Source organism: Adiantum capillus-veneris, chromosome 26 (genome assembly GCF_014529385.1).
Source record: "Adiantum capillus-veneris isolate H3 chromosome 26, ASM1452938v2, whole genome shotgun sequence".
Classification (NCBI taxonomy): Eukaryota; Viridiplantae; Streptophyta; class Polypodiopsida; order Polypodiales; family Pteridaceae; genus Adiantum; species Adiantum capillus-veneris.
Genome location: NC_140956.1, coordinates 93518613 through 93545801, shown reverse-complemented (window position 1 = coordinate 93545801; position 27189 = coordinate 93518613). Strand labels below are relative to the sequence as shown.

The 27189-nt window shown below is 46.5% G+C and overlaps 1 protein-coding gene across 1 annotated transcript in view; it reads right to left on the bottom strand.

The window, feature by feature from the left end:
* The window catches only part of LOC147423828 (auxin response factor 18-like), a 32282-nt gene extending 9684 nt beyond the window's left edge, over positions 1 to 22598 (bottom strand). The window contains exons 1-12 of the mRNA XM_086502330.1: positions 21844 to 22598; positions 21635 to 21738; positions 21457 to 21555; positions 21315 to 21371; positions 21065 to 21241; positions 20707 to 20791; positions 20528 to 20618; positions 20251 to 20415; positions 20026 to 20145; positions 19879 to 19954; positions 18370 to 19539; positions 17960 to 18150 (exon numbers count right to left, since the gene is read on the bottom strand). Coding sequence (XP_086358456.1) covers positions 17960 to 18150; positions 18370 to 19539; positions 19879 to 19954; positions 20026 to 20145; positions 20251 to 20415; positions 20528 to 20618; positions 20707 to 20791; positions 21065 to 21241; positions 21315 to 21371; positions 21457 to 21555; positions 21635 to 21738; positions 21844 to 21901 — 2393 coding nt within the window. The 5' untranslated portion in view covers positions 21902 to 22598. The remainder of the gene's footprint in view (positions 1 to 17959; positions 18151 to 18369; positions 19540 to 19878; positions 19955 to 20025; positions 20146 to 20250; positions 20416 to 20527; positions 20619 to 20706; positions 20792 to 21064; positions 21242 to 21314; positions 21372 to 21456; positions 21556 to 21634; positions 21739 to 21843) is intronic.
* Between the last annotated feature and the right edge of the window lie 4591 nt (positions 22599 to 27189).

The following is a 27189-nucleotide window of genomic DNA, read 5'->3' as shown; positions in this document are numbered from 1 at the left end:
ACTGAGCAACAATTGAGTCTCCTAAGTGAGGATCGAAGTATACCCACCATCCGTGATGAGAAGATAAACAGTCTGTCCTCCTATGAGGGTGTGCTAGTCAGGTGGAATAGCCTCATCAATCTCTCTTATACAGGCAACAACCCCTCTGCGGATCTCATAGGTAGCTCCAATGACTTGTGCCCCAACCGAGAAAGCTTCTGACCAACAGAATAACGAGCATGCTGGCCCATCATCCCCTCTAGCCTAGTCAATGTGGACGTGCTAGTCAAGTGAAATAGCCTCATGAATCTCTCTCAAATCTGGCCAATCTCGAAAGGTATCGACCTTGGCCGGGTCCATTTTTACACCCTCCGCAGAGACAATGTGTCCAAAAAAATGTATCTCTAACAAGAAAAACTCGTTCTTTTTCCCATTAACCACCGGTCAATGTTGCCACAATGCCTGGAAAATCTATGACGAATGGTGTCTATGCTCTGCCTCACTCTTGGAGAATACGATGATGTCGTCGAAAAAGGTGCGCACAAATGACCTATACTCTCTTAAAACCATGTCCAACATCCTATTGACCGATGCAGGAGCATTTGTAAGACCGAAAGGCATCACCACATCTTCATACAATCCAAAGGATGTCCTGAACACAGTATTGTATACATCTCTAGGAATGATCCTGATCTGATGATAGCCACTTTTCATGTCGATTCTGTTGAAACAAATAGAACCCTGTAGCCTGTCCAATATATCATCAATCCTTGGTATTCAAACCTATTCTTTGTGATGATTTTGTTGAAGGCTTTGTAGTCGATAAACATTCTCTAAGATCCATTTTTCTTTGCGACCAACAACACTAGCAAACAGTAAGGTGATATACTGGGCTAAATGAGACCCTTGGTCCCATTTCCTCTAGCATAATTCCAAGCCGCCAATTCAGTCGAGATGATTGGCCTTGGCTCCTCCATCGAAGAGGACGAGGGCTTCTTGATCTCATACTTTGACCCATTCTCTGCATAGTTCCGTACTTTCATCCATTTGTTCAAGGTCGGTCCCCACAATATCAGCTACCAGTCTTGCTTTGTCTTTCCTTTTTTTGTTTACTCCTCTATTGCTCTAGAACTCTACGGCTTGTCCTCTGCCTAATCATTAGACGCTTTGTTGGGGCACCTAGCAATCACATGCCCTTGTTCTCTACATCCGTAACATTTACCCTCTGTAGTACTCGGTGCGCTTCTCTGCTAACAATCGAGGACCCGAAGGTTTCTTTTTCTATTTCTTTCCCTTCCTCCTATTACCATTGTTCGATTTTTGTCTGATCCGGACTGCTACAAGCCTATCTGTAGGGTAAGTAAGAGTGAGTACGTGCATTGCAAACCCTTGCTTGGCATGTCCCATTAATCATTGCATAGACTCGGACTTCTTCTGCACAATAATCCCGTATCTCTTTAAAGATTAGGTAGCCCACAACAAAATAGCAGAAGAGGCCGATAGAACAGTATCCCAAAATCTCTAACAATATACATCCAATGTGCCTTCCTGTCACGATTGTGACTACGTTACATTATTACATCTAGTCCTAGTTGCATATACAAGAAGTGACATGCCAAGGAGGACCCCTACACCTGGATGGTCACGACTCTTTGCTCTAGAGACATATGCCTCTTCACCTAAAGCTGCACTCCTCGACGATTGGTCACACCCCTTCACTCAATGGTTGCAGTTGTCCGTCCAAAGGATGTGTCTTTACGTCTACAGTCATGTCTCTTCACCATGGAATGTGTCTTTTCATTGGTGATTCTTCGTCTACTATATAAGGAGCCTATTGTACTCGGTTTCAATCAATCAAATCAATTCAACAAGTCTCCTCGTCTCTTGAGTCTCAATTTAATCTTAAGTATGAAGTTTTAGTATTAATTCTAGGATTAGCACCACTAATCCTCACAGAGGTATTAGAGCACAAAAAAATCCCGAGACCCGAAGGTTATGAGCCTCTCATCCTCGCAGTTACACTCTAACCCTCTCCCAGAGCTGCATGGAAGCAAAAGAAAGGTGGTACACATACACATACGAGCATGAGGTAGCATGAATCTTTCTATTTCACTTACATAAATAACAAACAGTGACGCAGATATGTGTGTGGCATGCCACCTACCCAATGAATTTCTAGAAACCTTTGCTGGTTACTCTTCGTGTGCCTCTTCATTGGGTGGTGTCCCTTCGACATTAACTCGCACAACACCTCTTCACCTTACTGGCACCCTTTCGCATACAAGTGCCTCTATTTGCAAGTGTAGCTTACCCTTTGTTGGTTGTTGCACATCAACTACTCATGAACGCATCTCTTCGCGAAAGGGCACCAAGAAGGGTCACCAAGAAGTGTATATGGAGGTGCTTTTTTTTTTTTCCAAGAAAAGGAACCTTCCATTAATTAATAAGGCGACAAACCACCTCTACAAGAGAGGGCTACATCAAAAAAATGGTGACACACTCCCGGTGAGAAAACAAAATATGTACAATGAGAGCTAGGTCACGAGATGGGAGGAGCGAAAAACACACAGGTGGCCGGTAATGCCATCTAGGCACACCCTGAACCATGGGAAGAAAGGCCATGGAAGCCAAAGTCGCAAGAAAGCCTCTCAACGCTCCTACATGCGATCGGAGCTGCCTTGAAGTCTCGCAAACTGAACCCTAAGTGTATGAATCAGCTCCAGCCAAAAGTCACGAACAGTTTTTGCCGGTGGGACAAGGCGAGCCTCGGAGATGCGAAAGTAACGGGCCCGTCAAATAAACTAGAGTGTCAAGCCACAGATAAGCTTCCAACACCACTCTTCGTCACAGCACCACTCTTAGGGATGAGCTTTGTGGCAGGCTGAAGTATAGATCAACGCACCTGAATCACAATCATCATGCTGGTGGAAGCCAGCTCAAAGTGGAGTGCAGGGCCCGTGAGTGTGGACTAGGCTGTAGCACCCCAACTGTACTGTCGAGCTCTGGAAAGCGCTGGCATCAACCGAAGAACCCCAAGCCAAACCTGTTGTGGCATATGTGACAATCCCACAAACAGTGACAAGCTCTGCAAAGGATGGCCATAGGCTACACAAGCTGTAGAGAAGCCGATGTGTACCAACCAACTCCCAATTGTTGTAGCCCTATGCGCAACCAACCACTAAAACATGGTAGCTCTCCTCAGCCTGGCAGCTGTCCCACAAGCGCTCCCAGAAGCCTGACAAGAACTCGACTGTGAAGCCCTCCTCCTGCCCGTGAAGTGTTGTTGCTCTGCAAACCTTGCTCCGTGTGGTCAATATGTGTCGCCCCAAATGAACTATGTACTAAAAAAAAGGAATCCTTGGGTAGTCGGTTGAAGAGAAGGAATCCCGCCAAAACCACTCTTTTTGTTTTGTTTTGTTTTAGGAGTCAGGTTGGGCAAAAACCACTCTTGAGTCCCACTACAATCGTGCCAAAGGACGACTCTCCCAAGCCCACAGCCGCCCGGTCACGATCTATGACACAAGTTCTCCCACAGATGCCCACAACTCAGATCCTCCGAAAACAACACTCTGCAACATGTGGTGCCTCTACTGAAACTTTGTGAAGGCGACCCTCTCCCTGCACCTCAACGAACATGTTTTGTACTGACTCAGAGCAGGCACAAAATGCAATGAGGACCTCCAGCCATGTGAAGGCCCCTATCCATCTGGGAGACGATGCCTCAAAAGGGGTATGCCATTCAGCTGCTATAGGCTCTGTAGTATCTTGACAAATGCTCTGCACCCCCCTCGTGCCTCGTAATTGTATGCTCTGAACCTCCTTGGGCAAGCCTAAAAACTGAAGCCAATCGTCAAGAGTGCGGGTTGGACCCTTTGCCATGGGACCCCAAGAAATGTTAGACATGCTACCAACCAAGTGGCCTCTTTGAGTGCTAACCATGGGGTTCCAAACAAGATGTTGTCTCAAGCGCTCCTCCATGCAAGTGAGTTGATGTTGTTCCAGGCCACTCCTCAATTGCTCCCAAGACTTGAGCAAGCTCACAACAAATCGGTGCTCCAATTCCTGCTTAGACCAGCCCTGCGTACCTCTGTAGAAATCCACTTGGACTAGCTCCAATGGCCGTCCGCATGGGAGACTCGGGCTTGAATCCAGTGAAGCAACAACTCTTTCCAGGGCTCCTCCCCTGGAAGACGTCCTCTAACCACAAGCTTTCCAAGGAGGGCTCTGCTCTGTCATGCTGGATCCCCAAACCCCCCCCCCCCGGCCCGCCCGAGAACATGGTTAAGCGATGACCAGCCAGGACACTTTGGTCCTGGGTCCTGACTAATGTCAGGTCCTGACCACAAAAAAATCATGATCAACCTCTCCAGCTGACTCATGCAAGAACTCAAGAAAATCCAACAAGACGTAATGTACCACATAGTAGCCAACAGCACCTGGTTGACCACTATATCCGACCCTAGTCGAGTACTTGGTCATGAGCGCCACGACGCTAGACAAGTTTTCCCTCACGAGCCATGCTCTACATTTAAGTCTTTCCTGTCTAATGGTGGTAAAGTTGAAGATTTATTGATTCTTTCCTTGTGCAAGAGGATCCTTCAAAGGTCTAAGAAGCCACATCTCGCTCAACCTCTCCCTTCTCAATTGGAAGCCTTAATACCCGTTGAGAAAGCTAAAGATTCAAAAGATTCTGGTTCTTGTGTGAAAATCAACAAGCACATAGCCCCTTCTTTGGCCGTGTTCAAGGCAAAAAAAGTCGCCTCGTCATCACCCTTGCAAAACAAAGTCTTTGTCTATGAACAGATAGCAGATGCCGTAGTGAATGACAATTCTTCTTCAAACTGGAAGACTACTCCTTACCTTCAACGGTGCAAAGGATAAATAAAATGCAGACTCTTGCAGCATCACTTTAGTCACTGCAAATAAATCTTTGGACATAATTTGTTCCGAAGAAACTTTTTAAAGGAAAAAAAAAACCATATGGAAGATATTTCTTCTCAACCTAAGACAACACAAGACTTTTTGTGTCCCAAAAAAACCAGTGGAATCCCTTTCAAACTTTCAACATCTCGTTATCGCCGCTCAGAAGGAAAAGCTTGGCGGCACAATCAAATACTTTACCAATAGTTTTACTCGAAGCAAATAAAGATTCAATCTTTTTTTGGACAAAGCTGGAAGTTCCAAATGACTTTGACAAAAGCACTAGTCGAGTTGCAGATGTTGTACTCGTGCTTTCAACAAAGATGAAACAAACTATAAATATGATCAATTTTCAGTTTGGCAAAATAGTTATGGTCAATAATAGTGCCATGACATGGGACTTAACAGTTAGAGCTTTGAAGGCAGAAGCACTACAATATACATTTTTCTTCTCTTGGAGTTTCTATAACTACCCTTGGGTTTTATTGTAAATGGGAGGGAATCTCACGACTATGACTATGTTACATTATTACACGTGGTCCTAGTTGCAGATACAAGAAGTTGTCACAAACTACTAATGTGTCAAGCCACTGAAGATAGGAGCCAACCGACAGATCCCCGACCAAGGGGCCTAAACCCTAGAGGCAACAGAAGAAGTTTTACCAACTTGCAAAGTATTGACGAGTGGCCTATGTTTAAAGAGGAGTCCCCACCAACTTATGGGACCCCGTCCGATAGGGCCCAAGGGACCTAAAGACATTAGAGTAAAGCCGACACACACACACACACACGTGTTAAAGTTTAGGCACCTCAAGTGAACTGCCCAATGTGATCCCATTACTTAGTTTGGGCTTTAGGTATTTATTTTACTTATTTGTCAAAGTCTTGGGTAGGGCAATTTATTGGGCTTGCTATATAAGCAACCCCTTGCCTCCATTGTATACATATTCAATTATTCATTGCAAAGGTTGATTGGTTCAAGAGACTCTCTCTGCCCCCCCCCCTTGGTCTCTACACTTCCCCATTGTCGACTTTGACATGGTATCAGAGTTGTGTGATCCTTGAAGGCCTTGGCGTGGAGCAGCAACCCGGAGAAGAGCAATAGAAAGAAGCAACACCCTGCAACATTTTGAAACGTTGGCTACCACAGCCTGCTGCTGTCGTCGACCCCCCTTTGCACTACAACGTTTCGAAACGCTACCCAAGCAGTCATCGAATCCTCCCATTCTGTCTTGCGTTTTGAGACGCAAGGGTCAGCCCAGTCAACGGTGCCGATCTCCCCCACACTATCCCTGCGTTTTGAAACGCTTACCGCCGACGATCCCACCAAAACCCCTTCCCTGCAGTTAGCCATGCAAGGAGATACAACATGCTGGTATGGGGAGATGACATCATGGTTTCGGGCACATGGGTTCAGCATAGACAGATTGCCCCCCTTCCAGTACTCACTGGATGCACCCTCCATGACTCTTACACAGTTTGAGATCACCAAGCTCATCCGCTAGCTAGACACCAAGAGGACATGGATATAGCCAACACAGGAGCTAGGCACGAAGATGGCTTTCTACAGAGAACATCTTCTCCAACTTACGACAGAGGGTTTTGTGACGAGGCCCAGATACATTTTGTCTCCTGGGATACTGTGCACTATTGGTCCGATACGCACATTTCACACCAGCTGCGGATCGAGACTAGGAGATACAACGGAGTACCAACAGAGGCCAGGACATGCCCCCTCTGTGACATGGAGCCTGAGACAGAGTTACACTACACATGCCACTACCCTGTCTACTACGAGATACGAGGCCGCTTCCACTGCTTGTTCAAAGAGGCTTTTGGACAACTCTCCATAGTCATGAGGTACGAGGATCAAAGATGCCTGGGTTTGTTTCTGCTCGAGCTGCATAGACACACAGAGAGCCTGCTGAGAGGAGAGGTCAGCCAGTCCTAGAGACACATCACAGACTTCTTTAGAGCAAACACTGGACACCTGGAGGAGCTACTACCACAGCAGATCTTGTTGCCTCACACCAAAGGCACACTGATCGACCGAGCGACTGAATTGGGAAGATCCAGGCGCCCACGAATGCGAAAGACTACACAACATTGACGAAGGCTACATCAGAGGATCCGGATCACTTTGGCCCGACATGCACGATGCCCGATCAGACTGCTGACCATGGAAGAGATTGATGAGATCTGCCAACGACCAATGTTGGATCTCTTGTGACTTGTGGTTTAGCTATCCCGGCTAGCTGCTTATTTCATACCTACCAGCTTGGGATTTCATAGTATTTATATCTCATCCTTTTGTCATTTCATTTTGCTACTCTGACTTTGTATCAGATCCACCACATTGTAACGCTCTGGTCTCATAGGTCATTTTGGCCTTTTGAAGACGTTAGCCAGAATACTGACCATGGAGGAGGTCAATGAGATCTGTAGCGACCGATGAGAGATTTCATCTAAAACCACCAAAACCCCCCCCCCCCATCCTTTCCTCTTAGCGTTCTAGTGTTAGTTCTTTGTAACTTGGTAATTTCCGTACTCAAACATGGTATCAGATTCACCAGTTGTAACTTTTAGTCTTTTTGGTCTCATACGTCATTTTGGCCTTTTGAAGACGTTAATATACCTTTTGAAGACGTTAATATGACATTTCATCTCATCTCTCTCTCTCTCTCTCTCTCTCTCTCTCTCTCTCTCTCTCTCTCTCTCTCTCTCTCTCTCTCTCTCTCTCTCTCTCTCTCTCTCTCTTTTTTTTTTGGAAAAATCAGGGCTGTATATTACTGAGTACAATATAATCCCTAGCGGATGCCAAAATAGCCTATCACGTTGGGTGTACAAGCTAAAGGTAAGGGTGAGAGTGTCACAAAGTGATGACGTGGCGGACAACAAAAACCCTAATTTCTGCCAGAAACCCTAACATTCTTGCAAAGCCTAATTTCTACCAAAAACCCTAATTTTCGGAAATCGCAGAGGCGGATTATTAATTTTATTTTTTTGGGGAAATTTTGAGCGACGCAAATCTCAGCTTTTCGCTTTGATTTGGGAGAAAGAAAGAGAAAAAGAGAACTTGTTTTTTTACTGACTCTCATTGAGAGAGAGAGAATCTGCTTTTGCTTTCAAGCTTTTGGGGCTCTGCTTTTGGGCATCTCTTGTAACCTTTAAATTAGTGGTGAGGGCCTCACTTCTCTGAGCATCTGGACGCAGAGTTTGAGAGTGAAACCCTAACCGCTCTCTCGTGTACTTTGATGATTGATTAATATAAAAAGAAATACCGAAAGGGGCGCCAGTCTCTGGGGCCAATATCTCTAGGCACGGAACTCCGTCGGGCCAGTGCAAATCTATTGTGATCTGTGAATTGTTTTGAAGTGGTTATTTGGTGTTGTCGCGATTAATTCTTGACTTGGAGTGTCCAAGACTGTTACAAAGAGCCACTATAGTGACAACTCAACTGGAACAATCTCATGGTGGTCTGTGTGATGAGTGGAGGAGAAACCACTGAGGGGGGACATAATGCCATGTAATATGGCCACCTGTAAGTGTGAAGAAGAGTGGAGAACGGGCCCAACGCCGAAGGAAGGCAAATCGTCGAGCCTCGGCTGATGTAGATGTACCTGAGGAAGAATCCCACTGCCAAATCAGGGTGTGAATGATGTCCAGCAAAATGGCAGTGAGGGTATCTTGAAGAAGCTGTGGAGCCGCACTCAGAATGTGAAGACAATGAGCTTTCCAAACATTCCATAGTATAATGCTAGTGATGACTGAAAAAACTTCATCACGTGTCTGAGGATCCCCCTTGCCAAGCGATTTGTGGTAACATAGCCAAAGTCCCTCGCCGATAACAAGTCGAGGTAAGCATAAGAGCTGGATCTGTGTCTGAGCCCTCGTAGAAAAGATGCGGTCCGGGCATCGGCATCAACCATGAGACAGAGCCCCAAGTGAGAAATCCATGCTGAAAACCGGCTCTGCTAAGTAAAAAGTAAACTGCTAGCCACACTATATGAGAAGAGGAGCATGACCAAAGACAGTGTGCAGGTGACTCATGTAGTCGCGAAGGACATCGAGTGCATAACGAATCATGACCCATAGTAGCTAGCCAAGTCCCAACTGGAAGTCCTGCATGTGCAATCCTCCACATGAAAAATGAAATACGACGAGCCGCATGTAAATCCCAGATGGCTGACCAAAACTGCTGTAGATAGGCATGAGAGAGACCTGAATGTAACCAAAAACGCATACGAGTGGGCTCCTCTGGGTGCTGTCTCATCAATGCTAATCTTCCAATTCTGACAGTGTACTCAAAGAATGATACAGGTGCACCGATGGGGTTAGAGTGAGGCCAATGCCACTCTCCTGGGTCCCAATAAAGCTGAGATAGGGCACGACCCTCCCACACCCAAAGCCTCCAAAGGACGGCATCAGCGGAAGCGAAACGAGAGTCAACACAACGACGCTTCCCGCGAGAGCCAACTACTCATATGGCCTCCCATCGAGCGTCGGGGTAGACAAGGTGCGGAGAGGTGGTATCATATCTCAATCTAGCATGAATCCCCTGAGAGTAGTCTGTATCAACTGTGAACAGCATGGTGTCCAAACGAACTAATAAGAGAGTGCTCTGAGCAAAGAGACCTTCCCAACCACTATGTGGAGGCATCAGAACCGTGCCTCGCATGACTGCGTCCCAGTGTGAAGGAACGGCGGAGTCAATCTCAAGCAGTCTGTCTGTCACCCCGCGACCAATGTCATAATGTTCTGCCACAAAATCTGCATCCAGCATACGCGTCTCATGAAACAACTGCATAAAGACAGCAGGGCCAGTGTCCCAAGCAGCCCAATCAATGTGAGTCCTCTCTCCAAGCTGACGGGGTGGGTTCACCGAAGAATCAAGAACTGCATCATTCCAAATGAGAGGCTGGCGCTCAATCTCCTCACGACATGAGGGAGGTGAGCGAATGATAGCCCGTCACATGGAAACCCAAATCTGAAGGAGTGATCGGATGAAGGGTGAGAGAGTGCTGGTGAACAAGGGGGCATCCGTAAAGAGAAAACGATACCCTGTATGCCAAGTATGACCATCTCTAGTGCCGAGGCATGGAGTTGCTGTGTGCAAATAGCGGCCTGAAGAAGCATCTTCCAAGGTTCTTGGCCGGGAAAAAGACCCCGAACAATAAGCTTGGTAAGAAGGGCACGACTCTGTAATTCTGGATCAATAATGCCAAGGCCTCCCTCTGACCTAGGTCGAATAATCGTGGACCAACGAACTCCAGCACAAGTATCAGTAGTCTCATCTGTGCCACTCCATAAAAAGTTCCGCACTAGTCTGCGGAGCTGAGCTATCACTCCAGAATGTAGCATCCAACAAGAGGCCGTATACCATACTATAGCCAGAATGACCTGGTTGACGACCAATGCACGGCCAGCCAACGACAGATGACGTGAAGACCAATGACATAGCTTCCTGCGAATAGACTGTAGTACGGGTGCAAACTGCTGCTGTGAGGAAACGTCAAATCCAACCTGCTGCTGTGAGGAAACGTCAAATCCAACCATAATATAGCCAGAATGACCTGGTTGACGACCAATGCACGGCCAACCAACGACAGATGACGTGAAGACCAATGACATAGCTTCCTGCCAATAGACTGTAGTACGTGTGCAAACTGCTGCTGTGAGGAAACGTCAAATCCAACCTGAAAGCCCCGATATCTGCATGTCTGACACAGCTACAGCCATGTGAAACCATCAGCTACCCCCCAAGTAGGTAAGTCATCATTGCCAACCAGTAACCCCAGTTAATACGTGCACCACTGGCAACGCAAAAAACCTCCAGGGCCTCCCGCATGGCATCAAGAGCTGCTAGCAAATAGCGCAACATCAGCATAGTGTCATCAGCAAACTCCTGATCGATAAGGTCCGGAGCTGAAGGTATTGGCATGGTCAAGCCACGAAATGCATGACTCTGAGCACGAAGAAAATCGGACATAGTCTCTCCGACAAACATACAGATATGCTGCTAAAGGACATCCCTGACGGACAGATCAAGAAAGCTCAAAACTGCGACTGACACGACCACCAATAGTAATAGCACTGCTGGCAGTCCTGAAGAGAGCGGAAATGCCTGCGATCCATCTCGAGGGGAAACCCATCCTGGCTAATGATCCTTCGAGAAAGTCCCACTCAACACAATCGTATGCTTTCTCGAAGTCAAGAATGAAAAAAGCGAGAGGTTCAGAAGATGATATGGCCCACTCTACTGCCTCATAAAAAGTGAAGACATTATCCAGTATGCATCGATCCATGACAAAGCCTGTCTGAGAAGTATGAATAATATCTGGTAAGAACAATCGCAAGCGATGGCTGATCAGTAACGCTAATATCTTATAGACCGAAGGAAGTAGGGTAATAGGTCTCCACTGGCGGAGCTGAGTAGTGTCACCCCCTTTCGGAATAAGAGATATGAGACCTGAGCAAAGATCCGGATGCATATATCCGGATACAAAGATGTCCTGACAACCGCAAAGTAGTGGTATATGCAATACATCCCAATAAGTCAAAAAGAAAGCTCTAGTGAGGCCATCCTCTCCTGGACAGAGGATGGATCTAGACTCTCGATAGCAGCATAAAGCTCTGCAAGTGTGAAGGGTGCCATCAAGATCTCGGCCATAGTGTCTGTACAACGGCGTCGGGTGTGATGCCAGATCTGCTCATGGGCTAGTAAAACCTCAGTAGTGCATACATCAGCAGTGAACAATGCCTCAAAATAATCTGCAGACATGTCAAGAATAACATCAGGATGCATATGAAGTGTCCCTTGAGCATCGCACAAAGTCCGGAGGGTGGTGTCAGGAGGGCGCTCTTTATGCGCAGCGAAGAAGGCTTTATTCATTCGATCAGCTTTAGCTATCCAATGAGATACTGAAGCATGATAAGTGAACTCAGACCTAGCCTCCTGTACGCGACGAATTTCCTCTGTGAGCTCTGTCTGTCGAGCAACCAGATAAGCATCCTGAGGCCACTCCTCAAGCAAGCGCTGTGTGGAACCAAGAGGAATATGAAGATCAAACTCGCGTACTCTCAACTGTCGATGAATAATAGCAGTCTGATCACAGCAGTAAATACTAGACTGAGTAATGCAATGAGCAAGGAACTCTCCAGGGGGACCACAATAAGAAGCACTCGTGGACCATAAGGCACGAATCTGTTGCTGCAAAACTTCAGTGGTGAAAACACTGTCAGGGATGTGGCAGCCTCGTCTCTGTGCAGAGAATCTAGTGAAGGAGATAAACAATGAGATGGGTAAATGATCTGAGAGGCTGGTCCCTCTCCAAATAGTAGTAAATCCACCTAGAGCTGCTGCCCAAGGGCCAATGTAAAAACGATCAAGTCGCTCTAATAATCTCCTCTGTTGTCTCTGAAACCCCCACGAGTAATGAAGTGTAGCAGGGTGGTGACCAAAAGAGGGGATGTGCCAGGCATCAACACCTTGAATAGCTAGAAGAAATCGATCCCAAGCTGACTGCTCATCAGGAGAAATGGATGATAGAATTGGAGGTGTGATGGATCGCCAATCAGAGTCGCTCTCGACGTTGTTGAAGTCACCTCCAACAACCCAAGAGTCTACAGCAGATAGAACAGTAGCCAAGGAGGACCAAAAAGTAGCCCTCTCCCGAGGAGTAGTGGGTGCATAGACTGACATAAAACCAATGATAGAGTTCCGAATCCAAATAGAAACATAGACTGCTCTGCCAGTGACAAGGGTGCCATGCTGCTGAACTGAGGCCAAGTAACGTGGCCCCACTGAAATGCATACACCGCAACTATGTCCATGAATGCCCAGAGCAAGCTCCCAAAAAGTGTGAGCGCCCGAGGGCATGAGATTACCAAAGGGAGTGGCAATCTTATGCTCCTGTACTAGTAATATATCCACAGTGCCCACTACATGAGCGTGTAAATCTCTGCAAAGTAAAAGCTTGCGGGAACCTCTTACCCGAGAAGTCTGTAAACAATTAGCATTCCAAGAAACTACATGTAAATCCATGGTCTGCATGAAAGAATTGGTAAAGCATCTGACTAACTGCGCATCTTCTTGGAGGCAGCTGGGCCATCCAAGGGGTGAGCTTCGGGCGGTAGGAAAGCAACCCGCAAGCCCTCTCTAAAATATGGTGTCTCATTGCACCAACTGCGGACCTCAGCTTGTTTACATTGCATTACCGATGCTGCAGCTTTGACACCCCAAATTGGCATAGACATAGGAAGCACCACATCTGAGGATACATGAATGACCGTAGGCAATGAATAGCAAGCATAAACATCACTCCATTCCATAGCACCAATAAAGGAAGGGAAGGGTGGAGACGGTATATCCGGAGCGGAAGTAGACAACCATAAATGAAGCTGAGCCATAGATTAGGCATGCACAAAATGTAGAACCTGATCCTCAGACCATTCCTGAGCTGCATGGAATGGAAGGAAAAAAGAATGGGTGGGCTGAGAGCGACTGCCTATGAAAGAGGAAACACAACCTGGCTTGTGATGCATAAGGTAGAGCTGCACCCGCAATGGTCCTTCTGAGTCACCGCACATTTCAACCCGGTGAGTGCCTGAGGAAAGAGGGCAGGAGCTGAGAAAACTGCGTGGGACGTAAGTATGAGCGGCTGAGGGAGGGGGAGGACCAGAAGGTGAAGGGGGGGAGTAAGGGCGAGAGGGAGAGGAGGAAAAGGGAGAGGTAATAGAGGGGAATGATCCATCTGCATGGGAATAGGGACCTCGGGAAGAGGGGAAGGAGCGGACGGGGGAACGGCAAGTGAAGGAGGAGCTGGTAGCAGAGGTAAGTGATCCTGTGCTGAAGAAGAAGAATGGCGAGGAGAAGCAGGAGGTAAGGGGGTGGTGGAAACTTGAGAGGGAGCAGGAGAGGTAACATTGGGGGCTGCATGCGTTGTAGGTTGCTGACGAGGACGGAAGGAATGATTACGACCCACCGTTTGCCATGCAGTCTCAGTAGGAACTGAAGCAGAGGGAGGAACATGGAGGGTCGAAGCTCGAGGAGCACCTGCAGGCTGCTGAGGTGCTCGAGTAGTAGTAGGAGGAACCAGCTGTTGACGTTGACCACGTGGCTGAGCATGAGTGCCACGAGCCGACTGTTGTTGTCGTCGATGGCGTGGCAGGGTGGGGCAATCTCGTGCCAAGTGTCCCATCTCATGACAATGTAAGCATTGTCCTGGCCGGCTAGTGACTACCATTCGGCAAGAGTAGTCTCGATCGCGCACAGCCATAGTAACTGTATCTGGTAATGAAGTATCCCCAAACACCAGGACCTGAATGCGAGGTGGACCAGAGGAGAAGATGCAGGATCCTGGAACTACTGTGCCAAAATGAGCAGCAATCATCTGTAGGAGATGCTCATCAATAAAATGGAGAGGCATACCCGAGAAGGAGAGCGTCAGAGGGAATCTGGGAATAAGGTGTCGACTGTCAAACTCCTCAATAGTAAACTCGGGATACCACCTCGTCAAGTATATCATCCTGCGATCAAAGAGTATCGGAGAGCGAGCCAGGAGAGTTGAGACAGTGGCGGGATCTAAAAGACGTACCATGAATATGCCCCTGCCAAGGAATGTAAGCTCCGACACCCGTCCCTGAGTAGTGCCCAATGCAGTCTGACACCAATCACGTATAGAAGAGCGAGGTGGAGACTGTCCAATCATCCGGCCCCCAAAGGCATGCTGTGCCAAGTGTTGTATTTTGGAGTCAATTCGTGTCAACAGGTAGCCAGTACAGTCCACGTGACGGGTAAGTGGTGATGGAGCGCCGTGTGTAGCACTCGAGACCGGCAAAGCTGCCATGAAGAATGGGCTAGACTGGCAAACGAGAAAAGGAAGAACCGAAAGGAAGCTTGGACTCTTTCTCTCTTTCTCTCTCTTTCTCTCTTTCTCTCTTTCTCTTGCAAGCGGTAGAAGGATACACACAGTCAGGGTTTAGGACAGTTAGGGTTTTTCGGGATAAGGGTTTCACAGAATTAGGGTTTCACGGAGTTAGGGTTTCATGGAATTAGGGTTTCATGGAATTAGGGTTTCACGGAGTTAGGGTTTGCAGAGGTGGGTTGTTAGGGCTGCAGGCAGTTTGCGAGGCAGGCAAGGCAGGGTGCGCACAGGCAGCATCGCAGAGGTTGGCGCGCAGCAGGCCAGCAGCAGGACTTCGCGCGAACCCAGACAGGCAGCAGGGCGCGTGGCAGGGCTGCTATTGTTGCATGCGCAGGTAGTGCAACAATAGGGTTTCGGTCACGTCTCTCTCTCTCTCTCTCTCTCTCTCTCTCTCTCTCTCTCTCTCTCTCTCTCTCTCTCTCTCTCTCTCTCTCTCTCTCTCTCTCTCTCTCTCTCTCTCAGAGCACGCTGGCCAGGCATGCACAACTCCCAGTCAGACTACTAACCATGGAGGAAATTGATGAGATCCGCCAACGACCGATGCTAGATCTTTTGTGATTCAGCTATCCCAACTAGCCGCCCATTCTTGCTTAGTTTTTCGACTTAGCTCACATCGACCTATCTAGAATCCCATAATATATATCTTTGTTTTGTATTGTTGATTAGGTTATTTTGTTACTCTGACTTTGTATCAGATCCACCACCTTGTAACTTTCTGGTCTCATAGGTCACTATGGCCTTTTGAAGACATTAATATAACATTTCATTTCATTTCATCTCTCTCTCTCTCTCTCTCTCTCTCTCTCTCTCTCTCTCTCTCTCTCTCTCTCTCTCTCTCTCTCTCTCTCTCTCTCTCTCTCTCTCTCTCTCTCTCTCTCTCTCTCTCTCTCTCTCTCTCTCTCTCTCTCTCTCTCTCTCTCATACAGCAGAGTACCAGCAGAGGCCAGGACATGCCCCCTGTGTGACATCGAGCCTGAGACACAGTTGCACTACACATGCCACTGCCCCATCTACTACGAGATACGAGGCCGCTTCCATTGCTTGTTCAGAGGGGGCTTTGGACCATTCTCTAGAGTCATGCGGTACGAGGATCAGAGATGCCTTGGTTTGTTTTTGCTCGAGCTGCGCAGACAGAGAGAGCCTGATGAGAGGAGAGGCCAGCCAGTCTCAGAGACAGATCACAGACTTCTTTAGAGCTGCCATTGGACACCTGGAGGAGTTACCACCGCAACAAAGCTCGTCGCCTCACACCAGAGACACATTGATCGAGATACTACGAGATACGAGGCCGCTTCCATTGCTTGTTCAGAGAGGGCTTTGGACCATTCTCTAGAGTCATGCGGTACGAGGATCAGAAATGCCTGGGTTTGTTTTTGCTCGAGCTGCGCAGACACAAAGAGCCTGATGAGAGGAGAGGCCAGCCAGTCTCAGAGACAGATCACAGACTTCTTTAGAGCTGCCATTGGACACCCGGAGGAGTTACCACCGCAACAGAGCTCATCGCCTCACACCAGAGACACACTGATCGACCGAGCGACTGAGCTGGGGAGATCCAGACGCCCACGACTGAGGAGGACTACACAGCATCGACGGAGGCTACATCAGAGGATTCACATCACTTTGACTCGACATGCACGACGCCCGATCAGACTACTGACCATGGAGGAGATTGATGAGATCCGCCAGCGACCGATGCTGGATCTCCTGTGATTTAGCTATCCCGGCTAGCTGTTTAGCTGCTTAGTTCACACCTAGCAGTTCAGGATTCCATAGTATTTCATTTTGTCATTTTGTCATCTTGTTACTCTGACTTTGTATCAGATCCACCACATTGTAACTTTCTGGTCTCATAGGTCACTTTGGCCTTTTGAAGACGTTAATATAACATTTCATTTCATTTCATTTCTCTCTCAGATCCACCACATTGTAACTTCTTGGTCTCATAGGTCACTTTGGCCTTTTGAAGACGTTAATATAACATTTCATTTCATTTCATTTCATTTCATTTCATTTCTCTCTCTCTCTCTCTCTCTCTCTCTCTCTCTCTCTCTCTCTCTCTCTCTCTCTCTCTCTCTCTCTCTCTCTCTCTCTCTCTATCTATCTATCTATCTATCTATCTATCTATCTATCTATGTATATATATATATATATATATATATATATATATATATATATATATATATATATATATATATATATATATATATATATATATATATATATATATATATATATATATATATATATATATCTACATATACATATCTATATAATATATATATATATACATATGTATATATGTATATACATATATACACATATGTATATACAAAAAAGGTGGCACCATTTTCAAGAAACCCAAAGTAGGACACAGAAGAAAACCTCCTGGGGGCAGCTCCTACAAAGGCCAAAAGCACAATTCCACCAATGAAACACCTGCAAAAATCAGGTTGAAAAGGCAGTCCGATGAGGAAGTGTGGAACTGCAAATACTTGGGCTTGGTGGCAAAAGGTGCAGCCTGCAGGTGTCACTCTTCGCGCAGGGGGTGCAAGGCAGCAAGGTGGTTAGCACTGCAGTCCTGGAATCTGTAGAGAGTGCAGATTCTGAGCAGCGCAGGCAGGGCAGATTCTGGAAAAGAGCACAGACTCTGTGCAAAGCACGTTCTGGAGCAGCACGCAGGCTTGGACAACACAGTACAGGTATGCAGCAGCACGAATGTAGACGCTGAGGGGCAGCACGCGAGGTTTTCTGTTTTGCACAGAGGACGTGCAGCTCAGGGCGAGTGGGGCTGCTGCAGTGAGGTTGCGAGATCCAGCGCAGGAAACCCTAAACGGCGCGTCAGAAATTTTGCTTGACAGTCGCTCCATATAACCCTGCATTCTGAGCCCCTAGCAGTAGAGCTCCATCCTCCCTCGATCCACCATCATAGTCACCACTCATTGCACACCCCAGGTCACCGGTTTATCAGTTAGCTTTGGCTATTGTGTTTACTGTCAGTTCAGCTTTTCCTTTTTGGGGCTGACAGAATATATCACATATGTGTCTCGTAGGCTGAGTTCGGCCTTTTGAAGACATTCATAAAATCTCTCACAAAAAAAGAAAAAATCGAAGACTGATTTAGAGATGAGCATTACCCCCATGGATCGTCGCCCACTTCGAGCATGTCATTCTCATTATCCGAGTAGGCGACTTGCCAACCTTTATCCTTGTCTCGCAGCTGCCCCTCCAAATGGAACATCCTCTCTAGTTCCTCGAACAGTTCATCATAGCTGCCCAGTTTGGAGAGATCCACTCCGCGACATACAATGCTCCCCTTCTTCACCACCTGCCAAGAAAACCCAAGTTAATCAATGTGCACAATTACCTTTGTAATGGCCATACACATGGGCACATGCAGACCCAACAACAGCCTTTGTTACAATTAAAATGGCCTTACAAACAGAAACATACACGTGTGCAGCAAAGCCTCCTAATGCCACAGTGGGTAAAAAAATCAACCAGCCCTTATTAACATTAACATACACCAACCAGAAGGCTTCGTTACCTTTGTACAGCTCCTGCCTGCAAATTGCCCCCTGCATTGCCCTTCCCTCAATCTATCATTGTTGGTAAGGGGCTTCTGAAGCTCAGGCTCAGAGCTGGTGGCAGACAAATCCATTGCACTCATATCCTTACTCGGCTGTTCAACCTCATGCTCTGAAACATTTAGCTGACTAGAATCTAACTCAACAGCTTGTTCCTCCACCACAGTTTTCACATCCACATTGGCTTTAAGTTTGGAGGAAGGCGGATCTATCAATGAGAAACCAAAAAGTTTGCACCCTGTTCCCACGGCTGCCATCGGTGCTCCTGCTGGCTCTGTTCCCACAGCTGCCATCGGTGCTCCTGCTGGCACTATTCCCACCTCGTGTGGGTCCTGTTCCTGCCATGTTGATGAGTAGGACAACCTCTTTGAATGTAGACCTTGGCCCTGCACTGCTTGCTGTATACTCATATTTGTCATCTCCTTGGCCGTCGATAAACTGGAGAACTCGGCACTGGGCAATGGTAATGACATCCTTTGATTGCTTATCCAGTTTGGGGCAGAATCACTGATGGGTAAGCAGCCACCAAGGTGGTGTCCAGACCTATCATGCCAATTTGAGCCCTCTGTCCCTGGTCCAGGAGGGCCTGAAGTTGAATGTTGACTGGACAGAGCTAGAGGACTGCTCCCACTAGAGTGTTGAGTACTTGGCACATGGCCCCCAGATGAGAACTTCATGGATGCATCAGAAAGAAACTGCTGCTGCTGCTGTTGAGCTGTGACAAAACCAGTGAACGGGTAGCTTCCTTGGTCATCCAGTCCAGTCATCCCCCAGAATAACTTTCCATTACCGTGTCTATTCCCACTTCTTGATTCCTGTAACAATGGAATTGACCTTGCCTGCAAATGGAGCTGTTGAGGAAAGTGATGGTAGGAGGATGGGAGAGGATGATGACTCCCATGATATATATCCTCGACTACCTTGCCAAAGGCCCGAGGATTTTGACCTTGCAAGACCATTGAAAGCGAATGCTCAGTAGCTTGAGAGGAAATAGGATTAGTGGCACGGACCCGTTTGCACCGAGGCCCAGGTACAGGGATCGGTCGTGCAACTGGATTCTCGTAAAGTTCAATCTCCCAAGGGGAAACTCTGTCATGGCGTACATGTATGGTGGGCTCATCCCACCCAACCTGCTCCGGGCAGCCCACAATAAGCTTCTGAACTTGCAAAAACCTTGAACCACTTGGACAGACTTCACAATGCAAGGCTACGTGCAGCTCATGCTCCTTGTTGGCCAGCTATGGACATGATGAATTGTACATTCTAAAAGTCACATTCACGGGGCTCTTGGCAAACAGCCCCGTGTTTCATACAAATATTAGTTTTTTTTTTTCGACACACGAGAGGGCCCTCAGGGGGAGGTGCTTATCCCTTCCAAATATTAGCCATGTTACATGGTCGGGCAAGGGCCGCGTACCAATATTAGTTAGTGTTGACACAAAAGCAAAGCACCAAAGAAGTTAATGCACCTTTAATGATCGCCACTTCGAAGAAGGCCATTTGATCGAATCAAAATCTTCAATTCCAGTTATTGTGCCATTATACCTGCAAGGAAGAGTTATCTACATATCAATCAGAAAGGGGATTAAAGTAACACATTTGCCAGTGCCACTCACTTCCTTTCTGACGCATCTTCAGTCTCAAATTTCATCTTGAATCTCCTGCCCACTGCCAGATTGACACTTAAACTGCTCTTGAATCGCTCTACTGGTATGATGAACTCGGAAGGGCTAACTCTGTGAAATCACAATGTAGTGATAGCAAAGCTATGAAATGATTGAACAGAAATGGAATTTATGAGGAGAGCTACATCACAGCAAAGCAGAATCACAGCTGGCTACCTTGGCTTGTAATATATGCAGAAAATAGTGTGGGCAATGATGGCATGGGTTGCTGTGGCAATCACTCCCATTTGCAAGCACTGGCTTGGTAAAACTGAAGGAGAGGCGGTATTTTGCTGCCGCAATGCACGTCTGATACCAACTCGAAGTTCCCCATCTTCACCTCTGGCAGAAATAAGAGATAAAGAGAGACAAGCTTGATCATTAGAACATCCTCCCTCCTGTATGCTCAAAAACCAGGCTAACACTAGAGATGAAGAAGCTAGCATCATTGCACCTGAGGAAAATCACCGCATCCCCAGCAGCAAGCTTTTTTTGACTCACAAACACACTCCACCCAGTGGTAAGCAAGTGCCTCTTAGGTTGGCCTGCTCAAGGAAAAGTATGATCACAGGCTGTCAGGGACCCAATGGCTCCATTGCATCCATAACATATACGATGCATCAGAAACCCTACCTCTATAGATGTGGCGGAAGTGCCACTTCACTCCATGCAGATCAGTAGCTACAAGCTCTTGAGTGGGGGGGAACTTAGTCATGTCCTGCAATGATAATTAAGTTCCCTTCATATAATCCACAACACAAGTGTAAACAGGTAAGCAAAAGAAAGGTTCTATACTCTCTATCAGCCAGTCTCTCCTATTCACAAAGACTGAAAACAACCAGGAACATCAGACACATGAGCCTGAGACTACTCAAGGTATCACTTGAAGACCAGGTCTCGAAAACCCAGCTTGGTAAAATGTTAATTGAATATTTACCAATCCCTCTAAAGAGCATCATAGGAAGTTGTGAAGCTGGACGGCTATACTCACAAGAGGAGGAAGGCAGCTTGCGTGTTTCCTTGGAACTGAGAAGCCTCCGTGAGTGCTTGTGTCGGACGGTGTCAGGGTCTTGCAGAACATGTGAACAGTGGGCTTGTTGGTAGAGGCTCCGCTGGAAGCAGATGACGCCAGCTCCTCTCCTACTACTACTGCTTGCAAATCACTTCCCTGAGTCACCAAACAAAACGAAAGATCAACTTTAGTAGGGTGAACAAATCAAATGCTACAGCTCAAAGACTACCATTGTCTCTGGATATAACGAAAGCTGGGCATTCACTTCATCCGTCTCTGGATCAGCCTGCTCATGTAAGCCAGTAAGGCTTGTTGTAAATATCCACATCAAGAAGGGAACCAAAGAAGAGGAAGAGGAAGAGCAAGCCTACACTAAGCCCAATGTCCATAACTCTACAGAGAATGTGAGGAGAAAGATCATGCTTGGGAAGCTCAGGGCAGTCCGTTGGCTGATTTGTAGATGCACTAATCTGCAACCACATAGCCAAGTACCAAGGTCAGCTACTTCAGAGACCTAATCACCATTGCTTTGCATAGCATGTTGCTAACCTGCTCAATGTGCCCCTGTGGGAGATACATGACGAGCTGGCCTATCTTTGGAACCGACACAAGGGGACCTGCGCAAGCCTGCCATAGCTCATTGTAATATTTCCCTGATTAAACAGAATATGTGAGCCATTACAAATGCACAGGCAATATTGACAATCTAAGGCTTTCGTACTGGCCAATTCACAAAAATGGTGCTACTGCGAATTTACCTCTGCTGTCATTTTGGGGACTGCTGTGTTTGACGTGGGAAACTTGTTGGTGAGACATGGCGGAGGAGCCAGCAGAGGAGGCGGGAGTGAGGGTTTCGCTTCAATGATCTGTGGGAGACATGGGGAAAAGGGGTGTGATAATATGAGGAGAGAGAGAACGGGGGGAGGATCGAGGGAGGAGGAGGAGAGGACGAAAGGACTTCATTGTAGCCATCGCTGGAATGCAAAAGAGAAATAAGAGGGCAGCGCACGTACAGGAGGGGCTAGCTAGGAGCCAATGGTGTTGCACGAGCTGAAAGCCTAGGGTGCCATAGCCATAGCTTGCTTTTCCAAAAGGAACCTGAGCACGAACGAATGATTGAGAGGGGAAGGATGGGCCGGGGACAGAGAGAGAGAGGGGAAGCAGAGAGGTCTGCGGCGCGTGTGGAGAGAGAGAGAGAGAGAGAGAGAGAGAGAATGCGAGTCTGCGAGCGCGCAGACAAGATAGCAACAGCACTTGATACGTCGCAATTTACTAATTACTACTTGGCGAGGAGGAGGCTCAGGAGCTGTAGGCACGTCGGTTACAAACTGGCAGCCGTCTGCTCCCCGTTTGCAGGCAGGACGCGGGCCCATCTTGCGTGAATTGGGAACAGCGACAAGGGCTGGGAAAACGGCGGGGCCGTCTCTCTCTTCCTCTTCCACTTCCACTTCCACTTCTTCTTCTTCATTAAAGAGGAAGACCCAGTTTGATTGATTGCTTCTGCCGCGACCTGTCCAAGGGCGAGAGAGAGAGAGCGTTATACTCTCTTTACGTACTCGCTCCCACGCTTCCTTCCCTTCACCCTCACACGCTCCACCACTCCTCATTTTTTACACCCACCTAAAAAGTAGGTACCCAGGACACATTCAACAATGAACATTCTCCCTGTTTTGTTTTGTGTAACACACATATCACTCACTGGCCGGTTTCCCCATAAAACCATGCAGAATTTTGCCGGTACACTCCACAAATCTAGTCGCGATTCTGTAATTTTCACCGATGAAAAGTACGCTTGAAGTCTTTTCTTTTGTGGAAAAAGAAATTCAATTAACAGCCAGTATCGAGTATAAGAGCCTCAAGAATAGAGTATGAGGTGAATGAAGTTCCGGTGGCCTTTTTTTTTTTTTTTTTAACTAGGAAAACCCGCATATGACAAATAATTTACCGGTAAATTGAATATATTTGAAGGTTTTTACACTAATTTCTCTAAATTTTGTAAATTTTCTCACCTTCAATTTTAAATTCAGACGTAAATCTCAAAATGTGTACGTGGTATTACTTTAAACCTAGGTTTTTTTGGAGATTGGAGAACCCAAGGGGAGAGGCCAAGAGACTCTTCAAAGGGAACACTCCTCCCATGTGATACAATAGAAGCAATTATATAGAAATTGCATACAAAAGCCTTAGTTTGGGTTCGAACGAAAGCGGAGGTAGAATCGCGCATGTTCAAGAGTACCCAATCATCAGGTTCACAACATGTGGAGACAAGAGCTCGAGAGGGTTTCATATTGATTTTTGTTTGATCTTCCTCTCTCTCCATGCTTCCCGCTGAAAGGAAGATCAGGGTTTTCGAGGGGGGAGGGTGGCCAGCTCGTGGTGGGTCCGATAGCCAAGAGCAACATGCTTTGCCAATCGGAGCAAGCCATGCAGCTGAAATGCCCCTACACCTTATTCTACCTCCACCTTGTTTGAACCCAACCTTAAGTTCCTACACATATACAATGGAGGGGTGTTCTTTGACAAAATCCTATGAAATGGAAACTTCTTCGCGAGTGTCCAACTAATATAGTCCTCATTTGATCTCAGAATAGAAGCCACAAATGTTCCAGCTACTATTGGGAAAGAAGGGCTTGGACTTGTATACATTACCATCCAAAATAGTAGACTACTGACACCTTGTGAAACACACTCCCATTGCATTATTTCTTTTATCCTATTTCATAACCAGCCTCTTTGTTGAGAAGATCTTTGTGACTATGTTGAACCAAGTTTAACGTGCGCATATATGTCTTCTGGATATCTCAGACAGAAACCAAATTTGCCACCTTATATCTTTTGGATATCACGAACACAATCCTCTAATCTATTTTTGAACCTTCTTTCACCTGAAATGCAATAGGTAGCTAAACCACCTCTTATGTGATGAATCACGTGAGTCTTTGAGCACCCATATGGTGGAGCTGTTAGGAAATAGGGCATAGCTCAGTAGAGATTAGAGTGTTTTACTTAATGGAAAGAGATAATTTTCACAGACGAGAGATTAGAGAGAGAGAGAGAGAGATACGTGGTTCACCCAATGTGGGCTACGTCCACAAGAAAGCAGCCACTCAATGGCTTTAGTACTTCAAACTAGAAGTAGGTTATAAAGGGATTACACCCTTCCCGCCTTGCTTCACTCTCACCACCTCACATACACCTTGTTTCATCAACTTCACAATGCATTTTGTGTGTAGAAGAGGCCTCCTTTTATAGGCCAAAAGGGTTACCCTCTCTCATGAGAGTCAGTCATGTGTAGCCACCCTTGTGTAGACAAGTCCGAGTTGAATTCTCCCATGACAGTGCCCATGTGTGGCCGCCCTTGAGAAGACAAGTCCGCTAGTTATCGGCCACTAGCCATTAAATTCGGCCACCGGCCAAAGATTTCCGTCCATCGATCACCGGCCATTGACTGTCGACGAATCAAACGGCCATTTTTCGACCACTTTTCGACCGTCGTTCGGCCATAATATTCTAGCAAAAAAGGAATATTTTGGCGAAGTGAATTTTTTGTTTTTTGACGAGTAATTTTTGTTGCACACAATGGCTTCTCCTCATAATGGGGGCCTTATAAATGTGCATTTTTAAAACTAAACATTACAAGGGATAAAGGAGGGTCCATACTTAACGGGAGTAACTCATTATCAAACTTAAACCCCCTAAAACAAACAATTGGATACTATTAGTAACAAGGGTTCATGTTGTTGTTGATAAGTTGAACTTCCTTACGATTTCATCCTTGGGTCAAAAAAAGAAGTTATGATATCAATATGAGAACTTAGGTGAATGCTTTATTTGACTAGAGTTAGGTCTTCGAGCGAGCTCAATGGAGCGAGCTTTTTATTTTTTGGCCGCCCTCCTCCTTCCTCCTCTTGCTGCCCATGTGCCTCATCCCCTCCACTTGCTTCTCCTCCTCAGCCTCCTCCACCAACATCCTCCCTCCCCTCCACCTTCTTCCTCCATCTCCTCCTCTAGCTGCCATCCTCTTCCTCCTTACTCATCCCTCTCTTCTACCTCATTCCTCTCTCTCTCTCTCTCTCTCTCTCTCTCTCTCTCTGCTCCCTCTGCTCCTCCTCAGACCTTCTCTCTTCTCCTTTACCACACTAATCCCCATACCGCCACCCACATTGCAATATGGTTTTCTAACCCCTACACCCCCCCCCTCTCTCTCTCTCTCTCTCTCTCTCTCTCTCTCTCTCTCTTTCTCTCTCTCTCTCTCTCAATCTGCCTCATGTGTCCTTTGTCTTTCTCTCTCCCCCACTAAATGGTGCTTACTCTCTCTCTCCCTCTCTCTCTCTCTCTCTCTCTCTCTCTCTCTCTCTCTCTCTCTCTCTCTCTGCTCCTTCTCAGGCCTTCTCTCTTCTCCTTTTCCACACTAATCCCCATACCGGCCCCCACGTTACAATATGGTTTTCTAACCCCTACACCTCCCCTCTCTCTCTCCATCTCTCCATCTGCTCCTACCCTCTCTCTTCTCCTCTACCCCACCAATCCCTACCCCTCCCCCCACATTGCGATGTGGTTTTTTATCTAATTGAACCAAAAAGAAAACAATTACTCAGACTCGAGTGCATGTTCGTACTATCGCATGCTAAAATCATTTAGGCTACAATATTCGCATTCTCTCTCTCTCTCTCTCTCTCTCTCTCTCTCTCTCTCTCTCTCTCTATCTATCTATCTCTATCTCTATCTCTATGCTCCTCCTCAAACCTTCTCTCCACACTATTCCGCATACCGCCCCCCACATTGCAATATGTTTTTCTAACCCCTACACCCCCCCTCTCTCTCTCCATCTCTCCATGTGCTACTACCCTCTCTATTCTCCTCTACCCAACCAATCCCTACCCCTCCCCCCACATTGCGATGTGGTTTTTTATCTAATTTAACAAAAAAGAAAACAATTACTCTGACGTGGGTGCATGTTCACACTATCGCATGCTAAAATCATTTAGGCTACAATATTTGCATTCTCTCTCTCTCTCTCTCTCTCTCTCTCTCTCTCTCTCTCTCTCTCTCTCTCTTCTATACATATCTAAAACCAAATAGATTAAAACAAAGATAGAGAGTGGATAGTAATATATGACCCAAATAACTGTATTTATTTGATGACGTTAACAGTTAAACATTGCTGTGTACACAATTATCTTGGTCCCTCATCACATGTACATATCTAAATCCAAATAGATTAAAACAAAGATAGAAAGAGGAGACTAAAAAATGACCCAAATATTTTTATTTATTTGATGACATTGAGTTACAATATAGCAACTAAACATTGCTGGGTACACAATGTTCTTGGTTCCCTCATCACATTTTAGGATGTGCCATGACCACATCTCCTCCAAGAACATGTGTCGCCTTCGTTGTGTGCTCAACTTCCGCACCATGCGCTGCAGAAACTACAACCAAATTTTGGTTAGGGACAATGCTCTTAGCAAAAACTACATTAATACTGAAAGTTTACTAAGAAGTCGTAGAAGACAGTATTTGAAACCAATCACCTATTAAATGAATCTAATGACACACATTGCGTACCCTGTTTGAAAGGCGTGTTCTTGATATAATCCGATGCTAACCCAGGATATGCATGAAGACCTTCTACATATGGAGTAAACTCATGAGGAGAACATTGTCGTTGCTCGCTCCATCGTAACTCCTTACTGTGACAAGCGTATGTGGTGGGTTTTCGATTGCCTTCTCAAGATTGTCATCTACTAGAATGGTGTCCAGAGGGTCCTTGATGTATGAGGCTACCAATTCAGATCTAAAGTTCTTCACAAACACCAAATTGAATTTTGGACGCTTGTCTTCACAGTGTCCTTGATGCAGGCAAAACTTGAAAAATGTCTCACCATACCCAGTCTCTTTTTATTTACTCTTAATTAAATCAATAATGGGGGTGAGATTTTGCTCTTGCATGGAGCTCCAAACCCCTACATCGAATAGCTCAAACATCACCCTCAGCAATAGCAATATCCCTGGTCGCAATGACACACCCATTCGCCCTACATTTAGAATATTTGCAGCGTGGGAAGGAGCACTTTCCCACCGCCACCGTTTCAACAGGA